At 39.9% G+C, this 26,989-nt stretch overlaps 2 protein-coding genes across 4 annotated transcripts; one reads left to right on the top strand and one right to left on the bottom strand.

Moving 5' to 3' along the window:
* The first annotated feature begins 2,558 nt into the window (after positions 1-2,558).
* si:ch211-39i2.2 (DNA damage-inducible transcript 4-like protein-like) lies at positions 2,559-4,241 on the top strand. The gene is made up of 2 exons (XM_044204283.1): positions 2,559-2,831; positions 3,412-4,241. The coding sequence occupies exons 1-2, from the start codon at positions 2,654-2,656 to the stop codon at positions 3,855-3,857; spliced, it is 624 nt and encodes a 207-aa protein (XP_044060218.1). The 5' UTR covers positions 2,559-2,653; the 3' UTR covers positions 3,858-4,241.
* Positions 4,242-4,450: 209 nt separating this feature from the next.
* On the bottom strand, positions 4,451-25,127 carry brd8b (bromodomain containing 8b). Of its 3 annotated transcripts, XM_044204274.1 has the most exons (19): positions 25,011-25,127; positions 23,744-23,840; positions 22,551-22,620; positions 22,376-22,425; positions 22,160-22,282; positions 21,198-21,278; positions 20,116-20,180; positions 19,263-19,429; positions 18,656-18,847; positions 18,316-18,409; positions 17,679-17,821; positions 16,563-17,001; positions 16,437-16,474; positions 16,156-16,355; positions 15,620-15,712; positions 15,146-15,214; positions 14,592-14,877; positions 10,424-10,468; positions 4,451-6,076 (listed from the first exon to the last, which is right to left on the bottom strand). In XM_044204274.1, the coding sequence occupies exons 1-19, from the start codon at positions 25,078-25,080 to the stop codon at positions 6,017-6,019; spliced, it is 2,382 nt and encodes a 793-aa protein (XP_044060209.1). In that variant the 5' UTR covers positions 25,081-25,127; the 3' UTR covers positions 4,451-6,016. The 3 variants fall into 3 exon arrangements, with proteins under 3 accessions (XP_044060209.1, XP_044060210.1, XP_044060208.1); XM_044204275.1 differs by lacking the exon at positions 10,424-10,468 and having other exon boundaries at positions 25,011-25,126; XM_044204273.1 differs by lacking the exons at positions 4,451-6,076; positions 10,424-10,468 and adding an exon at positions 13,621-14,439.
* Between the last annotated feature and the right edge of the window lie 1,862 nt (positions 25,128-26,989).

Here is a 26,989-nt window from a genome sequence, read left to right as displayed (position 1 = left end):
AAATCGACTTACTATAAAATAAAACGAAACAGAAATCTGAAAAAGATGAATAAATGGCCAGAAGTTCAGTGATGTAACCAAGGTCAGGACTACAAAACTCCTTAAAGTTAACAATAATCTTAATATCAATTAAAATTGATTGGGAGTCAGTGAAAGGCAGCGAAAACCAGTGTGATAGTCAATATTTCCTTGATCTATACACATAACTCCATTTTGATACTTAGTAATACGATGAAGAACAGTATTTCATATTCGTGTTTGTTAACCAATTGTGGATCTAATTTGAGTGAATATTTTACGTGGTGGTGGGAGTTGCGTAAATCTTAAGCAATAGATGGAAAGGGGGAAAATACCGTCCTGTGTTTAGTGGATACACTTCCGATGCTCCACCAGGTGTGTGTGTGTGTGTCTGAACGGCGTGTGTCAAACCGTGTTACTCACCTGTGAGTAAGGCAGGGCTCATGCCACCATGTCTAGACCTGATGTGCTCACACACACAAACACAGACACACACACACTCACAGAAATGCTGTGTTCATGCCCTGAAAGCAGATATGAAAGTTAGATTTACTGGGATATGACATAAAGACTAACTAATGTGGCTTTTTAAAATCCAACCAGGAAGATCATTTGATGGAAGTAAAAAAAATTTCTCAATAAAATCTTTGGGAAAGTCTGATTTATGTATTATAGGTTTTTACTCTAATTGTTTCACTATGAATACTGTAAAATTACAAGCAATAATATCTATCTATAATAATACATGTCAAGGGTATATTAACTGATCAAAGTCTGCACTATTTTATTAAATGTCAACATAATTATTGTATATAAAAGTGTATTCATTTTTGTTTATTTCATGCACAAGTCATTTTCTGTATAATATCTTTCAATTACGCAACATTTATGGCAGATTAGGGGTTAGACTGTTCTTCCCATCTTGTGAAGAAGCTTCAGTATTTCTCCATTCTGAATTTTTCCTTCACGCCAGAAATGCTTTTGATGAGGCAGCGGGCCTATTTTAGACGTATTATACCTGTCCACGAACTAAGAACCTGATGAATTTACACATGAAATAAGCATTTTTATTGTTCAGCAAAACCAAGAGATATTCAGCAATAGTAGAAACATAATTCCTACATCCCTGCATGGTTGTCAGGGGGGTTTGGTTTTGTGTTTTGGAGGACTGTAAGAGGACCTCTCGCCCTTGTTGCAATCAGGCTTTTGTCAAACAAAAGAAACCAGGTGGGGCACTTCTGACTGTACCGCTGTCTGGACTTGAGCTTTATAAAGATTGCACTTTTTCAATGTATTCCCCCAGACTGGACAACACCCTCTAAGAGGAACTCAAAACAACCACATTAAAAATCACCTGGAGGGAATTCAATACTAACTGTAATAAACATCTGTAAGTAGCTGTATGTTGATTTGCTCATGCTTTACTCAACACATTGAATTTTTTTATATTTTAGACTTTTAATCATTTCTACTATTTTAACTTTTTATTCTATTTGTGGGCTCATACTTCCCCCCTTGCTAGATCATATTACTTGCTGTTGCACTGACATAAGTTAATAACAGAATAAATGAAGATTTATTTGTGTTGTTGTTATTTGTGTCTCCCCTTAAATGCACATAAAAGCACATAAACTAGATCTCGAGATGTTAATGAAAGTGAAAAATAATTTGTGTATCCGCCCCGTGATTCGGATCCGCTCCAAATATTAATGGGTTCTTCCTTGGCCCATGCTACACCCTTTCACCAAGTTCCATGAAAATCGGGCCAGTAGCCTAGTTCTTCTGTAATCCTGCTGACAGACACACAAACTAACGGCACCGAAAACATAACCTCCTTGGCGGAGGTATCAATATGCATTACTGGTACTTATTATTAATTTATTAGCCATAGCAATAGTCTGTGTATAAAGACATTTCCCCTGTGAAAGGCTGCTATCAACTTCTCTTATATTCCCACTGCATAGAATTCATTTTCGTTTAGACCTATATATTAGCCATAGGCTAGTAAATTTACATTGCAGCCTATATGCCCATTCAATTTATTAGTAGTTTTTAACTGAACTGAACAACAGTGGTGGAAGAAGTGCTCAGATCCTTTACTGCAATAAAAATCATACACAAGTGAAAGAACCATTCCACCACTTATTAACAATATCTGTTATTGCGAGTACTAGTTAGTTGTAGAGGAACAAGAATGAGTTTTGATGCTATTGGCGATGGTTTGCTAGTAGTCAGTCCAGCTAGGTGGCTAATGTCTGTCAAATTAGAAGAAAAAGTCAATGAATAGCGGTAAAAGTACAAGCATAAAAGTTGTTAGAGTCGTATTATATCCCACTACTCTTCTTTTACGTTAAGTAGTTGTCTGTTATCCCTACGTGACAGGTGTCAGCTTCAGTCTTCCTACCTCTGCGCAATGCCCGGACATGTTGCGTGAGACACAAATCAGGAACTTTCTCGATTGAACCGGTAAGTCCCGCCCACCGGTGAGGCTCAGCTGATGCAACCAACGGCTCCTCCGGTATAAAAGCCGCGCGCTCCTCGCTCGGAGTCGCTCAGCTCAACTAACGCACTACATGGAGAAGATACAGAGCAAACGTTTGGAGGAGATACCGGAGCTTCACGCACAGGAACCAGGATGGTCTATACCACGGCTCTGCTCTTTGGACACGGAGTGCCCGTCTTGCCAGAAGAAGAAAGTCTCGTAGAGATGATCGGAAAGTACTTCTGCCAGCTCACAGCCGCGGGCATAAAGACGAGTTCAGCCCGGCGGGGGAGCGTCGACAGCTGCGACGAGAGAGATAACCGCTCGCCTTGTAAGTTGTTTTTTAAAAAGTTGAATTTAGTTTTTTTTTTTTTTTTTTTTTTTTTGATAGACAATAAAAAACGGCAACAACTTGTTAATTTAAACAGTCGATGTAAGTACTCAGCTCTAAGCATAGAGCCGAGCCATGTTTTAATATTAATGCGCGCTGAAGATAAAGTAACCATAATCGCTATAGGAACTAGAACTGTATCATTTGGCGGAAGAACAAATTAATTAGCTAATCGCCTTGATGGGGATGTAACCGATCCAGGTCTTGGATCAGCTGATGACAGGCTGAGCTGTTCACACAAGCTTCTCCTCTCAGCCACAGACACAAAGCCCTTATTCTGATTGCTTGTATTTTAGTGCAGCACTGCAAGACATTTGTCACATGATGCAAGAAGTGACACAGGTAAAATGACAGAATAGGGTCAAACTTGCCTTATTTATGATACACTGGAATTGCATTTGAGTGTCAGTGGCTGTCAAAATGCAAAGTAAACATCCTCATACATTTAAATCTTTATTAAAAATGTACTTACTGTGAAATAATGGCACTTATTCTAACAGCACTCTTGGTCTTTCTACAGTTGCCAACTTGGACACTGTTTTGGAGCAGGGGGAGCGGCTCCTTCAGCAGGATGTGACCCGGCAGATAGAGCACTGTCTGACAGAGGCCAAAGCTTCCATCCTCCACTGCCAAGTGCTGCTGCTGCCTCGCCAGATGACCGCCAGGGTGGGCCAGGACGTGGTGCGCTCCTCTGCTGATGAGCCCTGCGGGCTCCGGGGCGCCTCCATCAAAGTCTATGTGGAGGGCAAAGATGGCCTGAAGTCTGTGGGGAGCATCTTCCCAGACCCAAGTGTCACCTCGACGTTTGAACTGTCTGTGATCTTCAAGGCAGACAAGGATGACGGCTGGCCGTCACTCATGCACATCTTTGATCCCAACAAAGTGGTGAAGCTGAGACCAGAGTACCGGCTAGTGAAGAGGAAGCTCTACTCCTCCGCCAGCCCTGTCATCCATGATTTCAACTAGAGGCCAAACTGAGAATGTAAACCCGTTTACGTGTGTGTGTGTGTAAAATTCCTAACTTTATCTTAAATGTCAGGCTACATCCACGAGGTTTGGCCTGGCCTGCACTGGAAAATGCTGGAGTTTCCCTGTTTTTTTTAAATTATTTTTTTATTTTAGCTCTAAGGAAGTGGATTGTTCTTTATTTCATGTATGGATGTCTAATTTGGAGCAGCAGGTCAAACTGCTTGTTTTCCTACACTCAGTGGTCAACATGACTAGAGTATTTTGCACATAATGGTTGAATGTACACTAAAACTTCTTCCAGGACTGGGCAGGTCTCATTCCTAAAGTGTGCTGAACTTCAATTATTTATTCAAGTATAAAATAAAACACTTTTTTACACAACTCCTTTTTTTTGTCATGTGTGTGTATATAGAGTATACAGTAGATACTTGTGTATAATGTAAAACATCAGCTGCTAACACTCATGGGGACCGAGACGTCATGACTTGCTTACGCAACTTCCTGAGTTTGAGTCATTAAATAATGAGGTGACTGGCCATGTAGCGATCGAGACCTCGAACTAATTTCCACAGCGAATCCCTCTGGCATGATTTTAGGTTTAGATCAAATAATCTTTTTATTTAACAAATGTACAACAGAACACATGATACACGCATCAGCTACGCAAACACAAAACTCTACATGATCCATCTCACAGGTACAAAACTGTTTTTTGTACTCCCATCTAACACACATTACACAAACATGTTTCTTATGCTATTTACATAGCACACTGGCTACATCCTAAGTGACGAGTAGGGATGCATCAATACTATTTCAGCAGAAACAAACTCCACGTACTAACACCTGTATTTTACATTACTGCCAACTACTTTACAAAGGATATGTTCAGTTTTTAGATTGATTTTCTGCTCCTCTACCTCAAAGGCAGCTATAATGGTTTCCATTCATTCCACTACAACATGAAAAAGAGCTGACATTTATTTGAGGTTAAGGGAATTCATCAAGTTAACAATTTGACTTGCTGATTTGTCAGTTATATTATCATTACATGGTGGTACACCTAATAACAGGAACCAGTTTGAAAACTTTGTCAGTGCTTTCAAGGATACTCCGACATCTGAGATGTAAAAGTCTGCTCCTGAACAGCAACCTTGTAAAGGCAAATTAGAAAAGGGTTCCTGCTCACAACGGCGGTAGCACACTGTTGATGTAACTTTAAGAAAAGGCAAGAAATTGTTTACAGTGATGGATTATTTCTCTGCAGCAACTTTCACATCTCTGCTAGTTATAAGGTTGAATATTATAGTACCCTGAATTTAATGGAAGCTCAGGGCTGCCTGAAGGTAGTTTATCTAAAAACTTGTGCCTTGGAAAACGGTCAGCAGAAATGTAAATGCAATTTGCAGTTAATGGGCTAAATCATGGACAACAACACAGAGGGGCTTTCTCACCCATTACTAAGCAAAACGGACAAAAACCCACCAGTTTGGTGACGTCATCTGCTTTTCTTAATGAAGGCAGCCATCCTTTCTTACATTTATCAAAAAAAGGCAGAAAATCCAATAGTTCAGATTTCTAATAGCTTTTATGTGGATCGCACAATCCTATTTTCGCAGTGATCAAACTGACATAGATTCAATATCATGGTTGCATTTGTTGTTAGCCAAACATGGAGTACCAGTATTAATGCATCCGTGATTCAACAAATCTGACAAGCAGAACTCATCCTGCCCTCTATCATTTGATCCCAAACAAACTTTTGCTGGTGACGATGTTTTCTTTCTCTTCTCGCTGTTCCTCCGCAGCAGAGGGAAATGATGGACTACTACCTTCGCTGGTGAAATGATACTTGGGGAAAGTGGTGCGCTGCACATTAACCAATCATATGAACTGGAGAAGAGGAAGCTTGATGCAGCTCTCTCTCACACACACACACACACACACACCGACAGACATACCCGTCCACATATACCCTCGTCTACGCCAAAGCACGGATGAATAAGTGTGTATTCACAAATAACACACGCACACAGAGACTGCACAATCCTCTTCAGAAAACAATCAAGGTGACCAGTAAGTAATCAGCTCCACCTTCTCCAATTCCAAGAGTGGCTCTTTGTCTCTCAAAATGTCTCATTCTCTGAAATCTCAGTCTATTTCTTCATTTTGAGGTCGGCCTCCATGGCACTGCGGCGACCCCTGGTGCCTCCGTCCTGTAGCACAGAGACAGGTGAAAGGGAAACGGGAAAAGAGAGAGAGAGCAGGAGAAAAAATTAACAGAAGGGTGTAAAGGTCAAAGGTCAGCTGGACAACGTGACGGGAGGCCCTGTGGCGGGCCTCCTCACGCAACTGCGCTCTGCACAAAAAACACAGCACAGTCCACTTTGGAAGGCTTCCTCCCCAAATGAAGAACAGAAAAAAACAAAAAAACAATGATGATCAAAAAAGGAAGATTTCAAAAGAAAAGAAAGAGAAAAGAAATTAGAACATGCAGAGACACGGACAATCGCACGTAAACAGAAAAACACAAGAAACCGGCATGGGGTCATTAACCGAAGGTCGACGGAAACTTGGGTGATGAAAGTTTACTGGAGCCAGTTTGTGTGTGCTGAGAATACTGTGTCCAAACAAAACTGAAAGTTTATGGGGGTGACACGGACAGTGTGTTCAGAGATGTGTGTGTGTGTGTGAGAAAGTGTCAGAGAGAGGAGGAGTGAGAGACAAAGAGGCCCTTTAATTGTAGTATATAGAGTACTGATGGCTGGGTACTGATGGTCTAGTTTTTTGTTTGTTTGTTCTCTTTCTTTCTTCAGTGCTACTGAGTATTTGATTCTAAAGTTTGGTACCTTAAAGTGCAACTTTCAGGTTGAATTTTTTGCAAAATTTATATTTAACCTTTCCTGAAAATGACCATTTGAAAAGTTAATGCAGAATTGTATGTTTTCAAAGACATAAGGGCAAAAATTCAGAGGAAAAAGTAGCCATCGCATCATATTACGCAACAAAAGGGAGTTGCTGTCCCTGACTGTGCCTCAGCTCAACGTGCAGTAGTAGGTGGTAGTGAGCGCTAACCTGGCCGCTCTCCCTTTTGTTACGTCACATCCAATTCGTCTTTTTTTAATGCAGAAGTAAAACTCTCGTACAAAAATGATTCCAGAAGTTACTGTAGTGTGTATACATATATATATATATATATAGTTTTGAAAATCAAGTTTCTACATCATTTTCCTACACAATGATTCACTGGGGTTTCCAGCCTGCAAGTTGCTCTTTAAAGGCTTTTATCTTGCCATACAATTGTTGTAAAACCTGAATGCCTAGATAACCACTTTCAACCAACAGGAAAAACAAAGAAACATTAGAGAAACAGTTCAAAGTCTGACATATCTCAAGTCAAAGAAGAGGAAAAAAAACACTTTAAAGGCCATGAAAACGTATTTTCTCAGCTACTCGCTATGACTGATGGGGTTCTACAAAGTTAGAACATGTTTAGTGATTTCACATGAAAGATTTCTGTATTTGTGTGTATTTTTTCTGAGCTCTTCTCAACTCAATATGCTTTATCAGCATGAGTGTAACAAAGACAGTATTGCCAAAGCGTAATAAGGAGTTTAAACATGTTTTACAATTCATAAAATCAGGAAAATAGCAGAAAAAAACAAAAAAATTTACATTTGCTCTGTGTGTTTGTAACAGACTGTGGAAGTGTGTATTGATGTTGTTAGTGATTGTGTGTTTGTGTGCGTGTGTGTGTGTGTGTGTGTGTGTGTGTCAGTACCCGGACAGTGGAGGGTTTGGGTGGTTGTGTATTTAACTCCTACATTAGACCCTCCATCACACAGTGAGTGTCAGTATCAGTATAAGAGCAAGGAATTATTCAAAATTATCAAATAATAAAAGGATTTACAGAATTATAATGAACTAAATTATATACAGCAACATCTATATTACCTGGTTATAATAGAAAAATGGAATCATTAAATTATTTACAAATCAAATAATATTAGTCAGGTTTTAATAATCCAGATAAATTATGGGCCTACCAACTGGGTTGACTGATATATACAAAAATAATAATAATAAACAATTTTTTTATTTTTTTTAAGTCAGAGTTGTGTTTCTCAGGTTCCACTGGCTGTCCTCAGGTCATGACGTGATACATTTTGCTGCAATCATCTCACATTTGGGAATTTCTCCAAGTAAATATGGGAGTTTCTCTTTGTCGGTTATGTTTTCAAATTCAGGGTGCATTTTTATTATATTGGGAACATGTTCTTTTCTCAGAGCCTGGTTTTTGGGGCATGATGTGAGGAAGTCAGGTAGTTCTGACTCTAGCACTCGTCTCTCTCCTCCTCTGGCAGCCAGCTCCGTCTATGCCGACCCTTCTCTATAGCTAGGCTGTGTTCGCTGAGTCTGTACATAGTCAGGACTTTTCTTCATTTAGGATTTTTTACTGTGGTGAGATAATTTGCTAATGTGAAGTCTCTTTTTAGGGTCAGATAACATTTTAATTTACTCTGTGTTTTTGTTGTTTGTGATAGTTTTCCTTTTGTTGGTTGATAACTTGGTTTGGTCTGATTGGGTTGGTGTTGTGGTCCTGAGGCTGCCTGGGACAGGTTAGGTTGTCTGGGCCGAGTCTCAGGACCAGCTGGCTGACGGGACTCTTCTCTGGCTTTAGCTCTTGGCAGGTTGATGATATGTCTGGAAGTCTCTAGTTTTTAGGTGATTGTAAAATGTAATTGCTCTTTTTTGGACCTGCAGGATGCTTTTACAGAACTCTGTGTGGAACGATTCTGTTTTTGTTTTGTCCCATTTGTCAAATTCATGATTTAATTTTGGTCGCCAAATTTCACTGCCATAGAGAATTATTGGTTCTAATACAAATTGGAACATTGTTAGCCAGATTTTAATTGGAATGTCAAATTAAATATTTCTTATAACACAATTGCATAGAAAGGTCTTCTTGCTATGTCTCTCAGATCTTTCACAGCCATGTTATAGCTTCCTGTGGAGCTTATGCTGAGGCCAAGCTATGCGTAGTTTTTTGTATGTTGTAATTTCGTGGTATCCAAATAGAAATTGTGTGTGTTAACCTGATTTCTGAATTGCTTCTGAAAGACCATTATCTTTGTTTTTGTCGTGTTTGCTGTCAGGGCCCAGGTCTGACAGAACTTCTGCAGGAGATTAAGGTGCTGCAGGAAACCTTTAGCGGGCAACACGAAGTCATCTGCGTGCAGGAGACCCCTGATCTGTGTGACATTCAGGGGGGAGGCCACGTGCAGTGTCGCTACAGGCGCTCCAGAGCCATGTAGAGAGAGAGTTGCATCAACTCCGTTCAATTTCAATTCAAGTGGCTTTATTGGCATGACTGCTTACAATACAACGCTGCCAAAGCATATTAACACAAACTATACCATCATAATAAACAAAATAAACAATTCTCACTAATAAACTCCAATGGAGTATTGTTTTGTTTTTTTTAAAGCAATGGCGGATTGCGGAGCTCTCTACATGGCTCTGGGTTGCTCCCCGCTTCTGAGATTTACCTGGCGGTGACAGGCTTAATCAGCATTGTGTGAACTCGTTTTGCATGGACTTGAATGTAATGGACGTTCATTTATATGTAAAAGTCCTGCACTCTAGCTTTAAATATTTACAGTTTTACTAATTTTAGTAGTTATAATTTAATAGTTTCTTAAAGTTCTACGTTATGTGGTGAAATTGCATTTTGCTCATATCTGTAGTCTGACTGATACTGGATTTTTGAGAACAATACTGATATCGATATTTGGGAATTTTAAAAAACAAACACATAACATTACTAAAACAATCTTGATCCGGATCCTTTAGATTATTTTTATGGTGACCAAAATACATATTGAGCGGGACATTGTACAGCTGAAAAATAAACTTGTCAGTGCTTTCTGGTAGACAAACTATGTAATTGTGACACTGTTTCTAAATGAAACCTAGTTTGTATTATATTGTTACTTATCAGCTGACATATACAGTGTTACGATATGTCTGCAATAAGCTAATATCTTCCGATATTTCAGCCTGGCGGATTTATCTGTCTACCTCTACTCATAAGCATTTGTTAAAATACAAAGATTTTAGACTTTAAAGCTTGAAAGCTGGCTTTTGTTAATATTTAGGCTACAATCTTAAATTAATTATAGGTTTTGAAAATAGTGGCTTTTATGTTGGCATTACCAACAATCTTCAAATGATACCTTGCCCTGACAGGGAGTAAAACTACCTGAAAGAACTGTTGAATATTTGCAGTTCCATTATTACTGATTAACACCAATAATAGTGGTCCATTTTTAATGGCTCTTATGACGACTTAAATCCTTACTACTTTTAGAACTGTTTTGCTTCCTTTAATGCCACTAAAAAAATAACAGAAATGAGAGGAAGAACAGAAAAGAGATGAGAGGTATAGAGAGATGTGTATAGAGTGGGTTACATTGTGTATGTGTGTGTGTCTGCGTTGAGACAAGCATGTGCGGAGCGTGGCCTGGTTCTGGTGAAATCTGAGGGAGAACCTGAATACTTACAAAGAGAGAGAGAAGGAAAGCAGGAGAGGCCATTGGGACACTGTCCTGTAGGAGGACAAACATTGGAGTGAGAAAGAGAGAGAAAACACACACACATGTGCGTGAGAAAGCAAGTGTCATACAAGTCTGCGTCAAACACGGAAGCACGCCAAGGAATGAGTGTCCATTCTACCGCAGCACAGCACACACACACGTCACAAAGACACATATCCACACACACACACACAGACTCCCATATGCAGATAGTAATAGTGAGACTGATATATACAGAGAGATACACAGACATAGATAAGAACACCAGACACAATCAAGCACAAACAAGCAGGCAAGCACACTTCCATACACACAAACATTTCTTTATGACAGTTCACACACACACCATACCACAGTTCCCATCATGGCTCCTATGAAACATATCATGACTTTCATTCAGTCGTAGCACTTCCATGAACTACAAATGTTATTTTTTAAATATTATTCAGCTAAGTTAGGTTCTAAAAAGGCAATGTGGCAATCTCATTTCAACTCCAGTTGAGCTTGCTGTAGAGAAACAGCTGAACAAAGATTAAAACATTTAACACATTTGTGGAGCATTTTGTCAAATATATTCTTTAAAGTAAAACTATTTGCAAAATTCACCCATACTTCTGGACTTCCCAAGAAGTATTCCCTGTCTGAAACTAAATTCCATGATACTTCAAAAATGCCATGACTGATTGGAACCCTGTTAGACACACACTCAAGACTCCCACATTCATACTGTTAAGACAAAGTAATACACACACAACAGCAAATGGGAAAATTCATTGCAGACAATAGCAGGTGGACGGCAGACAAACGGCTGAGTCATTGACAGGCAGATGCAGACAGACAGAAGTTAGTGAGAAGAGATGCAGCCAACATGCAGGACGAGAATCGGCCGGGAAGTCAAGAACAGAATTATTCCACTGAAGCGCACTGTAGCGAGCGGAGAGGAAGGTGGACCTGGTGACAGACAACTGCACTCCGTTGACCAGATGTCTCCAAGTATCCCATGTACTCAACAATGTGTGCTTGTCTGACTTGTATGATGCTGATGTGAATGCAAATATATTACATACAATCAGTGCCAAGTGTCAAGCTTTTGAGAGAGTGGCACACTTGAGAGCTCATACACACCAAAATTATTTGTTGTGTCCTCAATGCATCACTGGCTCTGATACTTCACACTTTAGAATACATTACGCTGAGCGACAGTAGGCTACATATTAATAAATTAGTGTAGAATGATTCAGTTACAGTAAGATCATACAATTAGCCTAAATTAAAAGACTAAGTTTTGTTCTAAAAAGTTGGATTGAGGCTCTTTAAATTCATAATTATAAAAGTAGAATGGATTCAACAGATGTATGTACTAAGGTTTGTTGTTCAGTGTAAGGTCATGTCAAGTAAAATGTCTTTGTAGAATAGAAGGTGAAATTGTTACTCCTATAAGCTGAGGCAGTTCGACTTAGATTTATTCACATTAGCAAATTGTCCCATATTGATGGAAGGAAACAACACACATACTTCATCAGTGGTGATCAATACTGTCTTAGGGTCAAGTATATACAGTGGTGTGAAAGTGTTTGCCCCCTTCCTGAGTTCTTATTTTTTTGCACTTAATTGTTTCAGATCATCAAACAAATTTAAACATTAGTCAAAGATAACACAAGTAAACACAAAATGCAGTTTTTAAATGAAGGATGTTATTATTAAGGGACAACATAATCCAAACCTACATGGCCCTGTGTGAAAAAGTGATTGCCCCACCTGTTAAAACATAACTTAACTATGGTTTATCACACCGGAGTTCAATTTCTCTCTCCAAAAGATCTTCAAAAGCTAGACATCATGCCGAGATCCAAAGAAATTCAGGAACAAATGAGAAAGAAAGTAATTGAGATCTATCAGTCTGGAAAAGATTATAAAGTCATTTCTAAAGCTTTGGGACTCCAGCAAACCACAGTGAGAGCCATTATCCACAAATGGCGAAAACATGGAACAGTGGTGAACCTTCCCAGGAGTGGCCGGCCGACCAAAATTACCACAAGAGCGCAGCTATAACGCATCCAAGAGGTCACAAAAGACCCCACAACAACATCAAAAGTACTGCAGGCCTCACTTGCCTCAGTTAAGGTCAGTGTTCATGACTCCACCATAAGAAAGAGACTGGGCAAAAATAGCCTGCATGGCAGAGCACCAAGACGAAAACCACTGCTGAGCAAAAAGAACATTAAGGCTCGTCTCATTTTTGCCAGAAAACATCTTGATGATCTCCAAGACTTTTGGGTAAATACTCTGTGGACTGACGAGACAAAAGTTGGAACTTTTTGGAAGGTGTGTGTCCCATTACATCTGGCGTAAAAGTAACACCGCATTTCAGAAAAAGAACATCATACCAACAGTAAAATATGGTGGTGGTATTGTGATGGTCTGGGGCTGTTTTGCTGCTTCAAGACCTGGAAGACTTGCTGTGATAAATGGAACCATGAACTCTGCTGTCTACCAAAAACTCCTACCAAAAAAGGAGAACCATCTGTTCGTGACCTCAAGCTGAAGCGAACTTGAGTTCTGCAGCAGGACAATGATCCAAAACACACCAGCAAATCTCTGAATGGCTGAAGAAGAACAAAATGAAGACTTTGGAGTGGCCTAGTCAAAGTCCTGACCTGAATCCTATTGAGATGCTGTGGCATGACCTTAAAAAGGCAGTTCATGCTAGAAAACCCTCCAATGTGGCTGAATTACAACAATTCTGCAAAGATGAGTGGGCCAAAATTCCTCCACAGCGCTGTAAAAGACTCACTGCAAGTTATCGCAAACGCTTGATTGTAGTTGTTGCTGCTAAGGGTGGCCCAACCAGTTATTAGGTTTAGGGGGCAATCACTTTTTCACACAGGGCCATGTAGGTTTGGATTTTGTTTTCCCTTAATAATAACAACCTTCATTTAAAAACTGCATTTTGTGTTTACTTGTGTTATCTTTGACTAATATTTAAATTTGTTTGATGAAACATTTAAGTGTGACAAACATGCAAACAAATAAAAAAATCAGGAAGGGGGCAAACACTTTTTCATACCACTGTAATTGGTAAGTGATACAACAAGAAATAGTGTTTAAACATAGCCAAGTCAATCCAAAGACCCTGATAAAAAGTTCAAAGGTAGAAGTCTAAATGTCAGCCATCATGGAGATGGAAGGAGGTGTATTTATTGAGACATATTTTAGTAAAAATATGAGAATCATACTGACCATAGGGTCAATTCAACAAATCTGTGACTTGAGTTCATAGCTATGGCAACATGTTTCTCTATTGACAGTGACTGGGTAACATGTCCATTCATGAATTTGTTCCTGTTCACAAACCATAACTAACCTGTCCAAGAACTTGTAAGTAAGTAACATTCTGCTAGTAACAGGCATTGTTACTGGGTGGGGTTTTCCTTTTCAAACTGTACAGATTTCATACAGATTTCATATGACATCTACCAGCAGTAGTAGGACAATAGACAGCCATTCAATTCTAGAGCTGAACAATAATAAATGTTCAAAAGCTTGACACAACTTTACTATTTCATAAATAAAACCATCATAACTATATAAATGGGAAGTCTTAAGTAAACAAGATTGATCTGTTTTACAAATAACTGTCGGTCTCTGAGACCTTTCACCATCTGAAAATAATCAAATGAATTAAAGCCCTGCACACCCACACAGGTGTTTTCAATTATTCTGATTAGACCTCTTCTCAGGTTAAAGTTGGGTGGTGCTACTGTATGCAGGGAGTTCACAAAAGAAGATCACAAAATCCACATACTTAAAAGAATTGTAGAACACTATTAGTGTATATTAAAGTGTTTAATAAACACTGCCGAGAAGAGGTTTATTCTCAAAAAGTGAAAGCACCTGAGTGAAATGGACCATGGGTGCAGAAGGGCTTCAAAGTGAGGCTTCATGATTTTGTAACAGTAGCTCCCCCATATCTCAATGTCTTCCTGTTGACACATTTCACAGTTGAGTTTCAAACATTAACAGTGATTTTCAGTTTTATTCAGAGGTTTATAGAGTGCTTTATTTACTTGTTTGACACTTTGACAGACTTTTAAGGAAATTCAAATTTCACCCCCACCAAGTCGCCCAAACCCACCTTCTCAGCGGGCTCTCCTGGCTTACGGTTTCCCTCCCTGCCGCGGAGGCTCTTGGCAGAGATGGCACTCTCCGAGGTCTGCATGATGAGCTGGGTGGCCAGGAACTGCTGGACGTGCTCCAGGACGTCACGCTGCATCTCTAGAGCCATGTGGTACACATCGTGGTCTGACGAGTTGTACATGACGGCATTCTGAAACATCAACATGATGTCGCGCTGGAACTCAGCTGTTGTACGGATCACACCAGACTCAATGTTCTTCTTAATGGCCGACAGGTCCATGGGTCTGGAGCAGGAAGGATGGTGGGAGCAGCAGGGGGAGAGGGAGATGTATTTATTAAAACTTTGTGTTCACCACGAACAATCAACATTATTTACCACAGTTTAACAAAACTTCATTGCTATTTGCTGCAATGGAGAATTTTGGTGTGGCATGAATGCAGTAAATGCACTTTAGATTCTCTGCAGTATGTGTCAGAATATATTGTTCATATAATATATGTGTGAGAGGGTGATGTAATTTGGCAAAAGTGAGTGTACGTGTGTGTTCTTACCTGTGTACGATGCTGTGGTAACCAGGAGCGATGTCATCTGACACAGGCTGCAGGAAGACACTGGCATACCTGAGAGAAACATGAATTCAGTAACTGCAAAACACCCATTTCCCTTTAACTGTTGGTGGAGATGCTTTTTCTGCAGTGCTTTTGTTCCAGGCCACACCATGTTTTCCATAACTAAGTCTACATGCATTTTATTTCTCAAAAGGAATAAAATACAATGTTTTTATTGCTTGGTCAGTGGGCAAGACTCTTTCAAACTCATCAATATCCATTTATACTGATCATATATCAGTATGATATATGTTAGACAAGAAGTCTCCTGCTATTTGATGACATCCCACAGCTAATGACAATCAGGATGACTGTGTGATAACCTTAAAAATTGAGGCGCTAAAAACTTTCTAAAGGATTTTGGCCAACAAAGACTTTGACTCGTTGTTGAGGTTGAGGCATTCCAAGAAGCTCCACCTGTGGTTGGCTGCGGCTCTCCACACCAGCATAATGGCTTTCTTCCAGATCTTCTGGGCCTGGACCGCCTCCTGGTCCTCACCACATGTAGATCTGATGCAGAGAGAGATCAGAACAGGAGGAGGAGAGAGGAAGTGAAGACAGAGTGGGAAAGAAGAGAGGATTGTGAGGTTCACAGTGAATGGAAAACGGGAAGCAGAAGAGAAATCACAAGTAGAGACAAAAGCACATTTTTATGTCAGCAGCCAAGAATGTTTAGCTCACAGAAATGGAGTCCTAATCTGATTCAGAGGCCATGACATGAATATTTATGACAAATGCCAGCTAAGCTTTATCTAGTTTTAAAGCAGCATTTCTCCTAAAATGTTTTGTTGCAGTAAGGGCAGGGGTTATCCTAGGACAGGGCCCTGGATTCACACAAGCCACTTCACCACTACATAGTACCCAATAGATAAAAATGGTTATTATGACACAATTACCACATCATTATGACATCATTATCCTTTCTGCAACCATGAACACATGTGGACACCTACAGCTGGGATGAAGAGGCCGGGCTGCTGGCCAGTGAATCAGCTGTGTAGCGTTGGGAGGGTGGGCCATAACCGTCTTCACTCTCACTGGCTGCCCGCTCCACCTCCGACAGATAGGGACCCTCCCCCTCCCCACACTCCTCCTTCAGCTCCATCCCTTCTTCTGGGTCGCCCTCACTCCCCGCCTCCTCCTCCTTCACCTCCTGGATTCAAGAACACACACAGAGAGTAAAATAACTGTGTTTTACAAAGGTTGTGTATGTGTGTAAGTGTGCACAATTTACCTTGGACTCTTTCCCGGACACAGAGCTGTCCTCCGAGTCTGTGGGACAAAAAATGAGAAGGGGATTTGAAAAACAGAAATATATAAGCATGATTTCTGTGTGTGTCTACATAAGTACACCACCCACCTAGGCAAGGCGGGTTGGGCTCCGGCTGGCTCCATTCCTCTCCTTCACTCTTGACCGTTGCTTCAGTGGCCTCCTTCCCTGCCGCCCCCTCCTCTGCAACCTCACTTCCTGTTGCACCGTCGTCAGAGGTGACAGAGGAGGTGACATCACTTCCTGTCACTTCAGGTCCCTCACAGTTTCCCTTGAGCTGTTCTTCTCTTTTAGTTTCTGGTTGATTCTGGGTCTCTATGCCTGCAGGGATCAGGGCTGACATTGCGGCCACATCCTGAGGCTCCTGTGTGGGATCGGAGTCTTGGACTGTGGATGCTGGGTCTGCAGCCTTCAGCTCCTGGGTCTCCCAGGGTCCAGGGAGGGTGTGTCCTTCTGCGACGGCCTCTTCACACAGAGAGAGAGCTGCTTCCACTGCTGCTGCATCCAAGGCCTCCACAGAGTCATCGACCTGGGAAGAAAGAGGGAAGGACAGAGACAAGAAGGCAGAAAAGATGGGGAGGGAAAAAAAAACTATTATTATGATTTTATTATAGTTATTATGATTATGACAGTGATTCAGGAAATGTTGTTTATATTACATAATGCTGTACCTACAGGTCTTTTTCTGCACTGGGAATTGGTCACAACAGGTCAAACATTAGATTTTTTGTGCACTAACAAAGTATATGACAAGGCACCTGAAAGATTGATTCTGTGAATTTCATATTTATCTACAAGTGTAAACAAGGGAAATAAAAACACCAAATAGGGAGTGATCATTAAACAAATGAATGTTGCTGTAATAAATAACAGCAGATTTCTCTCTTTGGTATCCAGGATAAGAATACAAATTCTGGTGCTTAAATGTGTTTTACTCTTGCATTTTTTTTTTAATTAATACATTATTCCTCCATATACTGGTGCAGTAATATATTTTAGTATCTCTCTCTCTCTCTCTCTATATATATATATATATATATATATATATATATATATATATATATATATATATATACACACACACACACACACACATTATTATTATTTCAGTAAATCAACCAACTCTGATCCTGGTCACGCTTGCCTCTTTGATGGTGAATGAGACAAACTGATGTGGGGCCCTTTACAAATAAACACAGTATGTACCTTCTCCTCTATGATGGCAATGATGTCTCCTACTGTCTCCAGGTCCAATTCGTCTCCAATGTAAGGCTCAGCTACAAGGTCCTCTTCTACTAATCCCGTCTCCTCACTGAGCTCTGCCTTTACTACAGCTTCTGCTTCACCCTCTGCAAACACACACAGAAGAGTAAATAAACACACAATAAAAACCTGCAGTGGCACACTGTTGTAAGTAATTATTAGGTCTGAACCCAGTATCATTGTCTTCTGTACACTGTGAACAGTGCAGGCCAAGATCTAACAATGCCTACAACTAGACCTAACATCAGCTGGTTACATAGATGAAGGTATTTGGTCTCTCAAAATTATTCTCCACCCATAACATAACATATGATTTTCACATCTACCTTTTTACTGTATCATGCATGACTTCTGAGAACATACACCATTTGGCTACAAAGTTCACAGTCACATACAGACATTAAAAAAACAACAACATTTTTTAACAGAACCACGAATGCATGTGGCAATGAAAGCCACTTGTGCACTGAGCTACAAAAGGCCGGCCCCTTCCTGTGAGTCACGGAAGGCACACATAGTAAGTAACAGCAAGTGGGAGTTTTCATGTGCATAAACAAACAATTATGAAAAGTATATTTACCTGTGATGACCTCATGACCAGGTGGTAGGGCAGTGGCTGTGGTGACTGTCTGTACTCCATTGGTGAGGCTTCCAGTAGAGTCTCCCTCCCCAACCTGCCATCAATAAATATGTGAATAACACAAAAGTGAGGTTTTAATCCATTGCAGTTTGAGACCCACTGTGGAAATAATATATATATATATATATATATATATATATATATATTAATTACAATATTGCAGTAAGATCTGCTGCCTGTGAATTGAGACCTGAGTCCTGCTTGTTGCTTCAAAAGCATTTATATATTTTTTTATTCCTGGTATTCTTGTAGTCATGATCCAAGATAAACTGGCTCTCACCAGGCGGGGGCTGGCCGAGATTAGGTTGCCTTTTTTCAGCAGTTCTGACAGGAGTGGTGAGGGCGGCGGTGTGGCCTTCTGGGTTAGGAGCCTCTTTTGTGGTGAATCATCTACTAGAGCAGCCAGGCCTCCATCTTTGGGCCCTGGGCCTGGAGCATCCGTCACTGGTAGAAACACTCCGACCCCCTGGGCCTGGCAGAGGCAGCAAAGAGAGAGGGCGGTTTGCACAGTGAACTGCAATATCTGAATCTGAATCTATTTCCTTCCAGGAGGAGCTGGGATTGCCAAAAACACCATCATGTGAGATAATCTTTTTCCACTGACTCCTAATGAGACAAAAAAACGTGTTGGAAGTACAGAAATCCACTGTGAGGAGTCCACAGTGAAGTCAGTAAACAGATACGCCAAGGACTTTAATTTGACCGGTGATCTTGATGTTGAATTACAGTATATGTGACAGCCTCCAAATCCATTACAATGAAGCTTTCATTATACTTGTGAAGTACAGTAACTGTGAGTACCACTATGTTCTGTGAAATTAATTTCATAATGTAAGACTCACTGCTGAGTATATAAGACACACACTGTTCTATGAGTATTTTCTTACAACTGAGTGGGTGGTGGTGTCCTCAGAGGCAACACCTCCTGTATCCATGGGCGGCGTGGGGATTGAAGAGTCAGCCTGAGAGTCCATGGTGGGGGGGCTGGCACCCAGAGGAGAACGTACAGTTACACTGGGCAGACGCTTAGGTGTGTTTTTCACCGCCTGACGAGCTGTGATGAAGAGAGAAGGTCAGAGGTTTAAGTTTATGTAAACTTTCTTCAAGGAATCAGAAAAAACTGCAACACAGAAATCATGAGCAGGGCATCGTGTGACAGCATTGTCAATTCAACCCAAGCACGTCAGAAAAACAATCCCTTGCCTTAACAAGTCAAAAGGAATTCTCCAGGAAGCGGCCAGGGTAAAGCATTCTACCAGTTGCAGATTTGTTGCATTTAGACTGGGAAAGCCCTCATTGGAATATAAATGGGTAAAAATCTTGTCCTTATACATCTTCTTTGTTGGTTATGTCTACATGGACCACTTTTTAATGTACTATTTCACAAATGGTATAGAATGCCATTAATCATTAAGATTGTGCGCAATGTGTGTGAAATTTTACATCAGTGTTTCTTTGTTCTTAATGTCATAAAACCATACAACGCTGCAATTACAATGAGTTTTAATGAGCCACTTATCTTGGCAAAATAGCAGATATTATGTTTGCAATGCTCTCACACCTTAAAAAACGGATGTATTTGGCAAAAGGATATGTTGTATGACACAATGGCAACACATATCAGATACTGTAAGTATGAAGTTCACAATAAATACCCACATGATCCAAGATATTCAGATTTCCTGAAGAAAAATCATATTTTTCAGCAAAAGGCCTTAACAGTGTGCAGACTGAACCTACCCTGGTACGCTGTTTCTGTGGCTTTCCTCTTCTGTTCTGCTTCCTCCTCATCCTGCTTCTTCTTTCTGAGGTTGGAAAGTCACAGCTTAATAAATTAACAATTTGGGAAGATGGAACATAAGATGGTATAATAGCATAAAGGAAAGAGGTATTTGGAGATTTTTTTGTCACAAACTAAAATTTTGGACAAGTTTACATTTTGACTAGATGGTGGTGTTGAATGAAAAGTCAGGGGATCAGCAAAGTTCAAACTGAAATTAAATTGCATTTTTTGTCAGCATACATATCTGCTTTGTAAATCACTTCTCCTTAGAGAAAAAAACTGAACTTTGATAAAGCCAAACTAATCCTGCATAAAGCAGTAACCTCAGCGTTCTATCACAGACAGGGTAGACGGTCACACTGACTAACAGCCAGACAGCAGCCTGCTACACAACACACATTACATGTCCTGCACCACAGCTTGTTGAACAAGCGACTAAATAAACATTCACCGCATTGCTAACGTCAGTTTGTAACTAGATAGCTAATTAGCTGTCTGCCCATGACTTGTAGCTACAGCGCAAGTTTGTTTCCTTTGACTCGTAATCTCTACGGTGTAAAACCGGCAGTCTGGCAGCCTGCTAGCTGCTGTCAATCAAACACAAACACAGACCGTGCAGCCGGCTGAGGAGCATTTCTGATATTTCCCAAAGAGCATTTTTCTTCCTTTTAATAATACAAAACGATTAACAATACATTTTAAAAAACACATTATTTAAGACTAAAAAATGGACGACTAAATGTGATTTCAGTCGGACTTTTTGTTGGACAGAAGATTCATCTTCTGAGGACCATGAATGTCTGTACCAAATTCATGGTAATCCATCCAACCGTTGTTGAGATATTTCACCTTCTTGACCCAAGTGTTGAACTGACAGACCAACCGACATTACTATTCGTAGACCTATGCTGCGAGTGTGGCCAGTTAAAGATCTACTTATACACTAGTGTTTTGAATATGAAAACTCACATATTAATTGTATAGTAAGAAAGAATACCAAACAATTAGTATCAAACAGAACAACAGATAAGAGTCTTACAGTGTGATCTCTGCCCACAGCTCCTTCAGCTGGGAGTCCATGTGGCCCGTCTGTATCAGATCCACCTCCTTCTTCAACTTCCTGTCAGGACAGAAAGCACGGGTGGGTTAAAGGTCATGTCTCACAGTCCTCAAACATCTTCGAAGCAGTCGTCCGTTAAGTGCATGTCAGGCATGTGATTGGCAAAGGACAAAAAAGCAAGAAAATATAGAGACCGCAGAGCACGTGAATGTAATTTTAGTGCATCTAAACTTGAAATGTTAATGTGAATTGATACTGTGATTTTCTATTTTTATATTGGTTAAAGTAATGAAATATGGGTTTTCTAGTTACCTAATTGAATTTAATAGCTCATTGTCTAATTGTTTAATTTAATTTGTTATTTTTTTGTTATGCTAGTTAGGTGGCAAACTCAGCATTATAACATTAGCCCAAGACAAAACTCATTAAGAACTTGGGTTAGCGATCTCAGATCTCGACAGGATTTAGACAGAATGAATTGGATTTTATATAGAAAAAGATACAACAATTAAATCACGTTCAAATCACAAACTACAACTTTTATAAACATTTAACAGGCGGAGTTTGACTCCACGCAACCTACCTTGTGACAGTTGGAAAAGGCTTTGACCCGCGTGTGCACACATACCTACATAACCACGCTGAACGTGTTCACACACACAAACCCCAAAACACACACAGGCAGGAGATTCAGACCCAAAAGGAGAGAAATAATGAAAGGGAATGTTTTTGGTGAAACTCACAAGCTATGTTTATATTGACCTTGTACATTCACCCCTCCTGAATTGTGTCCTCAAATCCTCTCCATTTCACTTGGGCAGCTCATAACCCCCTGCTCATATTTATTTAATGGATCTGCATGATTCACATGGATCACATTTTCAGATCGGAAAATCTGGAATTCTGGATTAATCCGGAAAAATCACATCCCTGGTATGTACCTGTACTGCTCTTGTGTGTCTCGCAGTAGTTTTTTCAGTTCCTCTATCCTCTCAGCAGTTAGCCTACGAACGATGACATCTTCAATGGTTTCGACCACCTCACCCTTCTCACCACGCTTACGCCTGGAGCAAAGGAGGGCACAAACACTTTTACAAAAGATTTTACCCGTGATAAAAACCAAAACAAAAGCAACAACACATTATTATAATACTGACTTAGGTGCTTCTGTGGCCTCCAGCAGCTCAGAGTATTGTGAGGCACAGTGCTGAGAAACAAAGAAAATTTGTTATGGTGGGGCAAATGTTAGTCACAGCCTGAGATGAGCTCAGCATAGTTATCTGCTCATAAGACAAATGGAGAAAATGTTGTGTAAGTTTGCAGCTTTCTCACCTTCTGTGAGAACCAGTCAGGTGGACGGCCAGGCTCTGAGAAAGGTTTGATGGCTCTACTTACAGACACCCTGGAAGACAGAGAGAAATTCCTCCGAATAAACACACATGTTGCGAAAACAATCTGAAAAAAAAATGCATGTGGTAACTGAAGAAATGCATTCAAATTAGGAATAAATGAAGACACATGAAAGAAGCCCAGAGTGTTGTGAATAAAAATCATGATCATATGAGCTCTGGCACAGTTCACTGAAAATGCTAAATGCTGGGAAGTATTATTATGCCACAATGGCTGTCAAAACGACGCAACAATGATCCATTTCTGTCTGTTCGTACATTCTTATTTCAATTAATTTTTGAATTTTTGATTAATGTTTTCAGCTGATACACTGATTTAAATAACATACTCAGGTTGATATTGGTCTTCTCTTACAAACTGCTTAATAATTGTCAAAGCCATCTACCACCACTGAGTGAGATCCTACCTGTCTCCATTCTGAAACTATAACTTGCCCAAGTCTGACCTCTAGTGGTGAGAATTGAGATCAACAGATTTAAGAGCACACTAGTATTTTTCACCATGTCCTAAAGAATGGACATAACCAGATGATGTATGTGAGCTAATATGCTCTTTTTTAGAGAAAACCGTTCAGTCTGCTTACATTACGTCAATCCAAGTGTTTTATTGACGAGTCGATGCTCTTTTTTGTTAGAGATGTAGATAAATTAAAAAAACCTTCAGGTGTTAAAAAGGTAAAAGATGCTTGGACGTTCATTTTATACTTCTAGTGAGTTTAAAATTTTCTGGACAGTAGTAGTTTAGCCAATAAGAGGTATTCAAAAGATTGGAGAAAACTAGTGGCTGACACTGAAGCCTTAAAGGAAACATAATATGGTGTAAGCCACTGTGCTGCACTACCGCTCATGATCAAAGAATAACAGAAACACATATAAAGGAGACAATCTGTTAGATGCTAGGCTGGCAGTAGATTTTCTATCCCCATTACATGTATATACAGCCAAAACCAAAATTCTTGTATGCATGTTTTCTCCTTACTGTACTTTGGCTCTAGCTGCCCAACATATGGATGTTCTAATACAACAGACAGAAATCTATTTTTTTCTGATGTTTCTGCCCCTTTCGTGAATGACAAAAACAGTGAATTGTTGAGTAGTGATAGGTTTTCTTTTTACCAGTTTTGGTCGCCACTCCTCATAACAGAGGAGGCCAGGCACAGTTTCTCCCTGACTGACCAGGGCTCTGTTGGCCCCACATTCAGTATCTTGTGTTCTGTGAAAAAAAGTACAAATACACAGAGAAATGATAACATGTTCAGGTATTCTTGGCAGCCCCTGGCTACTTACTAGGCACAAACAATTAGTAATTAAAGTATATACACGATAACGGAAAACCTCAATCCCAGAACAAATAAATGTGGCTCATTTCGCTAAAACACTGAGAAGTCACTGCATTTTCAGTAGAGCCCTTCAACTTCTCAGTTCAGTTTCATTCGGTCATAAAACAATACACACATAACATACTTGTCAAAACACGGATAAGCAACACAAGGTAATAAGTTACAATGTCCTCATTCAGAGCTGATAAATCACTATTTATTTCATTTCAGATTCAACGTTAACTTACTGTCATCCCAGGTTGAGTAACTTATCTGTTTTGTTTTTCTCTGGAGCAATTTGTTTACGGTAACACATGCTGTATCAGAATCAGAAATACGCCTTTCGCCTATTCGCCTTTACCTCAGTGCACACAGGAATAGATGTACTAGCAAAAAATATAATACACTATAATACAGGTCAGAAAATAAATGATGTACCAAGTGGGTATAAGAATAAAATAAGTGTGAAGTACCAAGTGGGTTTACCGGTTGATGATAATAATACGGTATAAGGTAATAGTGCATGAAATATATGACGGTCCTGTCCCCATACAACCCAAATATAAACCATAAGGTCTGTGATGTATTAATAATGTAAACATAGAAACATATAAAAGCCAACCGCAGCCGCGGTGGTTTACTGAATTGAAGGTTTTTTATTATTTACGTTATCAAAGTTAGCTACCTAGCTAGCTACTGTCAGCTAACAGTTACATTGTTGATACTAACTTGATACTAGAGGATGCTTCACGATTTATAATAGCAATTCTTGTTTTCCTTACAAGTATTGGGGCTTGAATACAAATAGAAAAACACATAAATCATAATATACAATTAGCGTTAAGTTAGCTAACATTTAAATAATACGTTAGCTTAGCAATGTTGATTACGGGGGGACACATTCATGAGACACACACAGCGACACGGTGTAAGGTTTGATCAAGCAACGACGATACTGGGTCCAACCAAACTAAATGTTTCGCAATGTTTGGCGTTTGTTTACTGCTACTTTTTGCTATGAAGTCATGAAGAAAATCGAGAAAGATTTGGGAAATATTACTCACTGCCGATACCGCTCGCCATTTCTTTTGTGACAAGGCTATGTGAGCACAACTTCCGGCGGACAGCTTTCATTGGTACACACAGACGTTACGGTGAACTGGAACTAAGCGAGGGAAAAAAATAAGTTCATAAAAACATACGTTTAACAGACTGCTGCTGCAGTCAGTAGAGTAAAGTGAATATCTAAAATGTCCTGTTTGATCACGGGTATAGTTTCGACAAAAATCTGGCATTTTTCCATGTTTAAGTCCAATCAGGCATTAAAGCTAATAGTTAATAGGAGGTTTGGTCCTTCTAATACCGTATTTAACTATGTTGTGATGGTACCTAACTAGCTGCAGTGTCTTCCCTCTGTTAAATGGGAGTAAAAACACCAACCACATCCAAACCAAAAGTGTCACAAGCAAATGCTTTTTGTGTCTTGACAGACATCAATGACCAAAGTGAAAATTGTGAGTTGGTGTTATGAGCAGGACTGTAATCAAGATTTTAGAAATACTGAGATCATGACTCATGAGTCAATCCCGCCCCATTAAGACATTTTTGATATGATGCAAAACAAACTTTTAAAAAACACCATGTTCTATTTATATTCTACAAATAGGCTACCTATTTGTAGAATATAAACGTCTCCTTAAGTCATTAAAAGTGAGGGGAAAGCCAAAATGGCAAGCAGAGGCACTCTAACTAACTGTAAACTAAATGTAAAGAGCAGGGGCGGACTGGCCACAAAAAGCAGCCCAGGAATTTGATGTCAAGCGGCCCCAATTTGATACACCAAGAACGAACTGACACAACATGTTTGTCGATCAACAAATCCTTAATTTAAAAAAAAAAACACACAATCTGTTTATTTGAATTGTTTGTGTTAGGCTACTATGTTTGTGTGTGTATAGAATGCAAAAATTCAAAGTTATCACCTGACACCTAATTTGACTTCATACCCTGCTTTTATTATTAGAATTATTTAAATATTGCAAACCCGGTCAACAGTGTTGAAGCACAGAACTAAATTAGAACCAGCAGACCCAATCCACAGGAGCACACTTCACACTACATAATCGTCACACATACCTGTCTCCATAGAGGGGCCTGCAAAGACTTCCTCAAAACTTCATCTGTTTGTTAAAAATGCATAAAACAGACATCATTTGGACTGTCTGACATGAGCATCAAATATTGTTGTATTCATTAAATTCATGATGAATAGTCCAACCTTGACATAGGCAAATGAATATGTGGTGTATTATGCAACACACTGGTCATTAATTCTATTTTTTTTTGAATTCTTGAATACAAATAACTTGAATGAAGTAGTCCAACCTGATCATAAGAATGATGTATTGTGCTCTAATTTACTTCACAGTCACACATTAACATTCAATAGTGCACCTCTAATTGGATCTGTGCTGGTTCCTGCTCCTTTCTCCTTCCTGCCTCTTCACCAGTCCTCATCATCACCTACAGATTGCTTAAATAAATCTGTTATCTTAGCAGACCTTTTTCTTCATTTGGCGCACCTTCTCTGCACCGCCGGCCACAGGTTTTCTCTTTCTATCCATGTTTCAGCAACACGTGCTACATACTTTTAACAAGTGCTAGATACTTTCAGTTTCAGGTGTGATGGCATCTGCTTCCTGCTATTACGGACTGCACCAGCCCTGTCGCTGCAGCTAAGATGACCTATTGAATATCTGCATATAAGCTATATAATGCCCGGGTTGGGGGAAAAAAGGACAGGCCCTCACAAGACCGGCCCACCGGAAAAATTCCCAAATTTCCCAATGGCCTGGTCAAGAGTCATTCAAAGAGTAATTTACCACACCAGACTGGAAATCAGTGTTTCACTGCCCTCTCTGGCTGAAAGTTTCAAATCTCTTTCACCTCTGACCACAGCCAGCAATGGGTGTGGTCAGAGGTGTGCTCTGTTGCACCTGTAAACCACCACAGGCTGTATAAAACAGGTAACAAGGTGTACTGA

This window comes from Siniperca chuatsi, linkage group LG8, assembly GCF_020085105.1.
Source record: "Siniperca chuatsi isolate FFG_IHB_CAS linkage group LG8, ASM2008510v1, whole genome shotgun sequence".
Taxonomy (NCBI): domain Eukaryota; kingdom Metazoa; phylum Chordata; class Actinopteri; order Centrarchiformes; family Sinipercidae; genus Siniperca; species Siniperca chuatsi.
The sequence above is the reverse complement of the archived record's forward strand: the minus strand, read 5'-3'. Positions and strand labels throughout refer to the sequence as shown.

What these genes read in the sequence shown, in the direction of transcription:
- si:ch211-39i2.2 (XM_044204283.1), top strand. Translation starts at nt 2,654, where the DNA reads ATGGTCTATACCACGGCTCTGCTCTTTGGACACGGAGTGCCCGTCTTG. An exon ending in GAGAGATAACCGCTCGCCTT is followed by an intron (nt 2,832 to 3,411) that starts GTAAGTTGTTTT and finishes GTCTTTCTACAG; the next exon opens with TTGCCAACTTGGACACTGTT.
- brd8b (XM_044204273.1), bottom strand. Translation starts at nt 25,080, where the DNA reads ATGAAAGCTGTCCGCCGGAAGTTGTGCTCACATAGCCTTGTCACAAAA. An exon ending in GCCCAACCCGCCTTGCCTAG is followed by an intron (nt 16,475 to 16,562) that starts GTGGGTGGTGTA and finishes TTTGTCCCACAG; the next exon opens with ACTCGGAGGACAGCTCTGTG. An exon ending in CAGGAGAGCCCGCTGAGAAG is followed by an intron (nt 14,440 to 14,591) that starts GTGGGTTTGGGC and finishes ATGTGTCAACAG; the next exon opens with GAAGACATTGAGATATGGGG.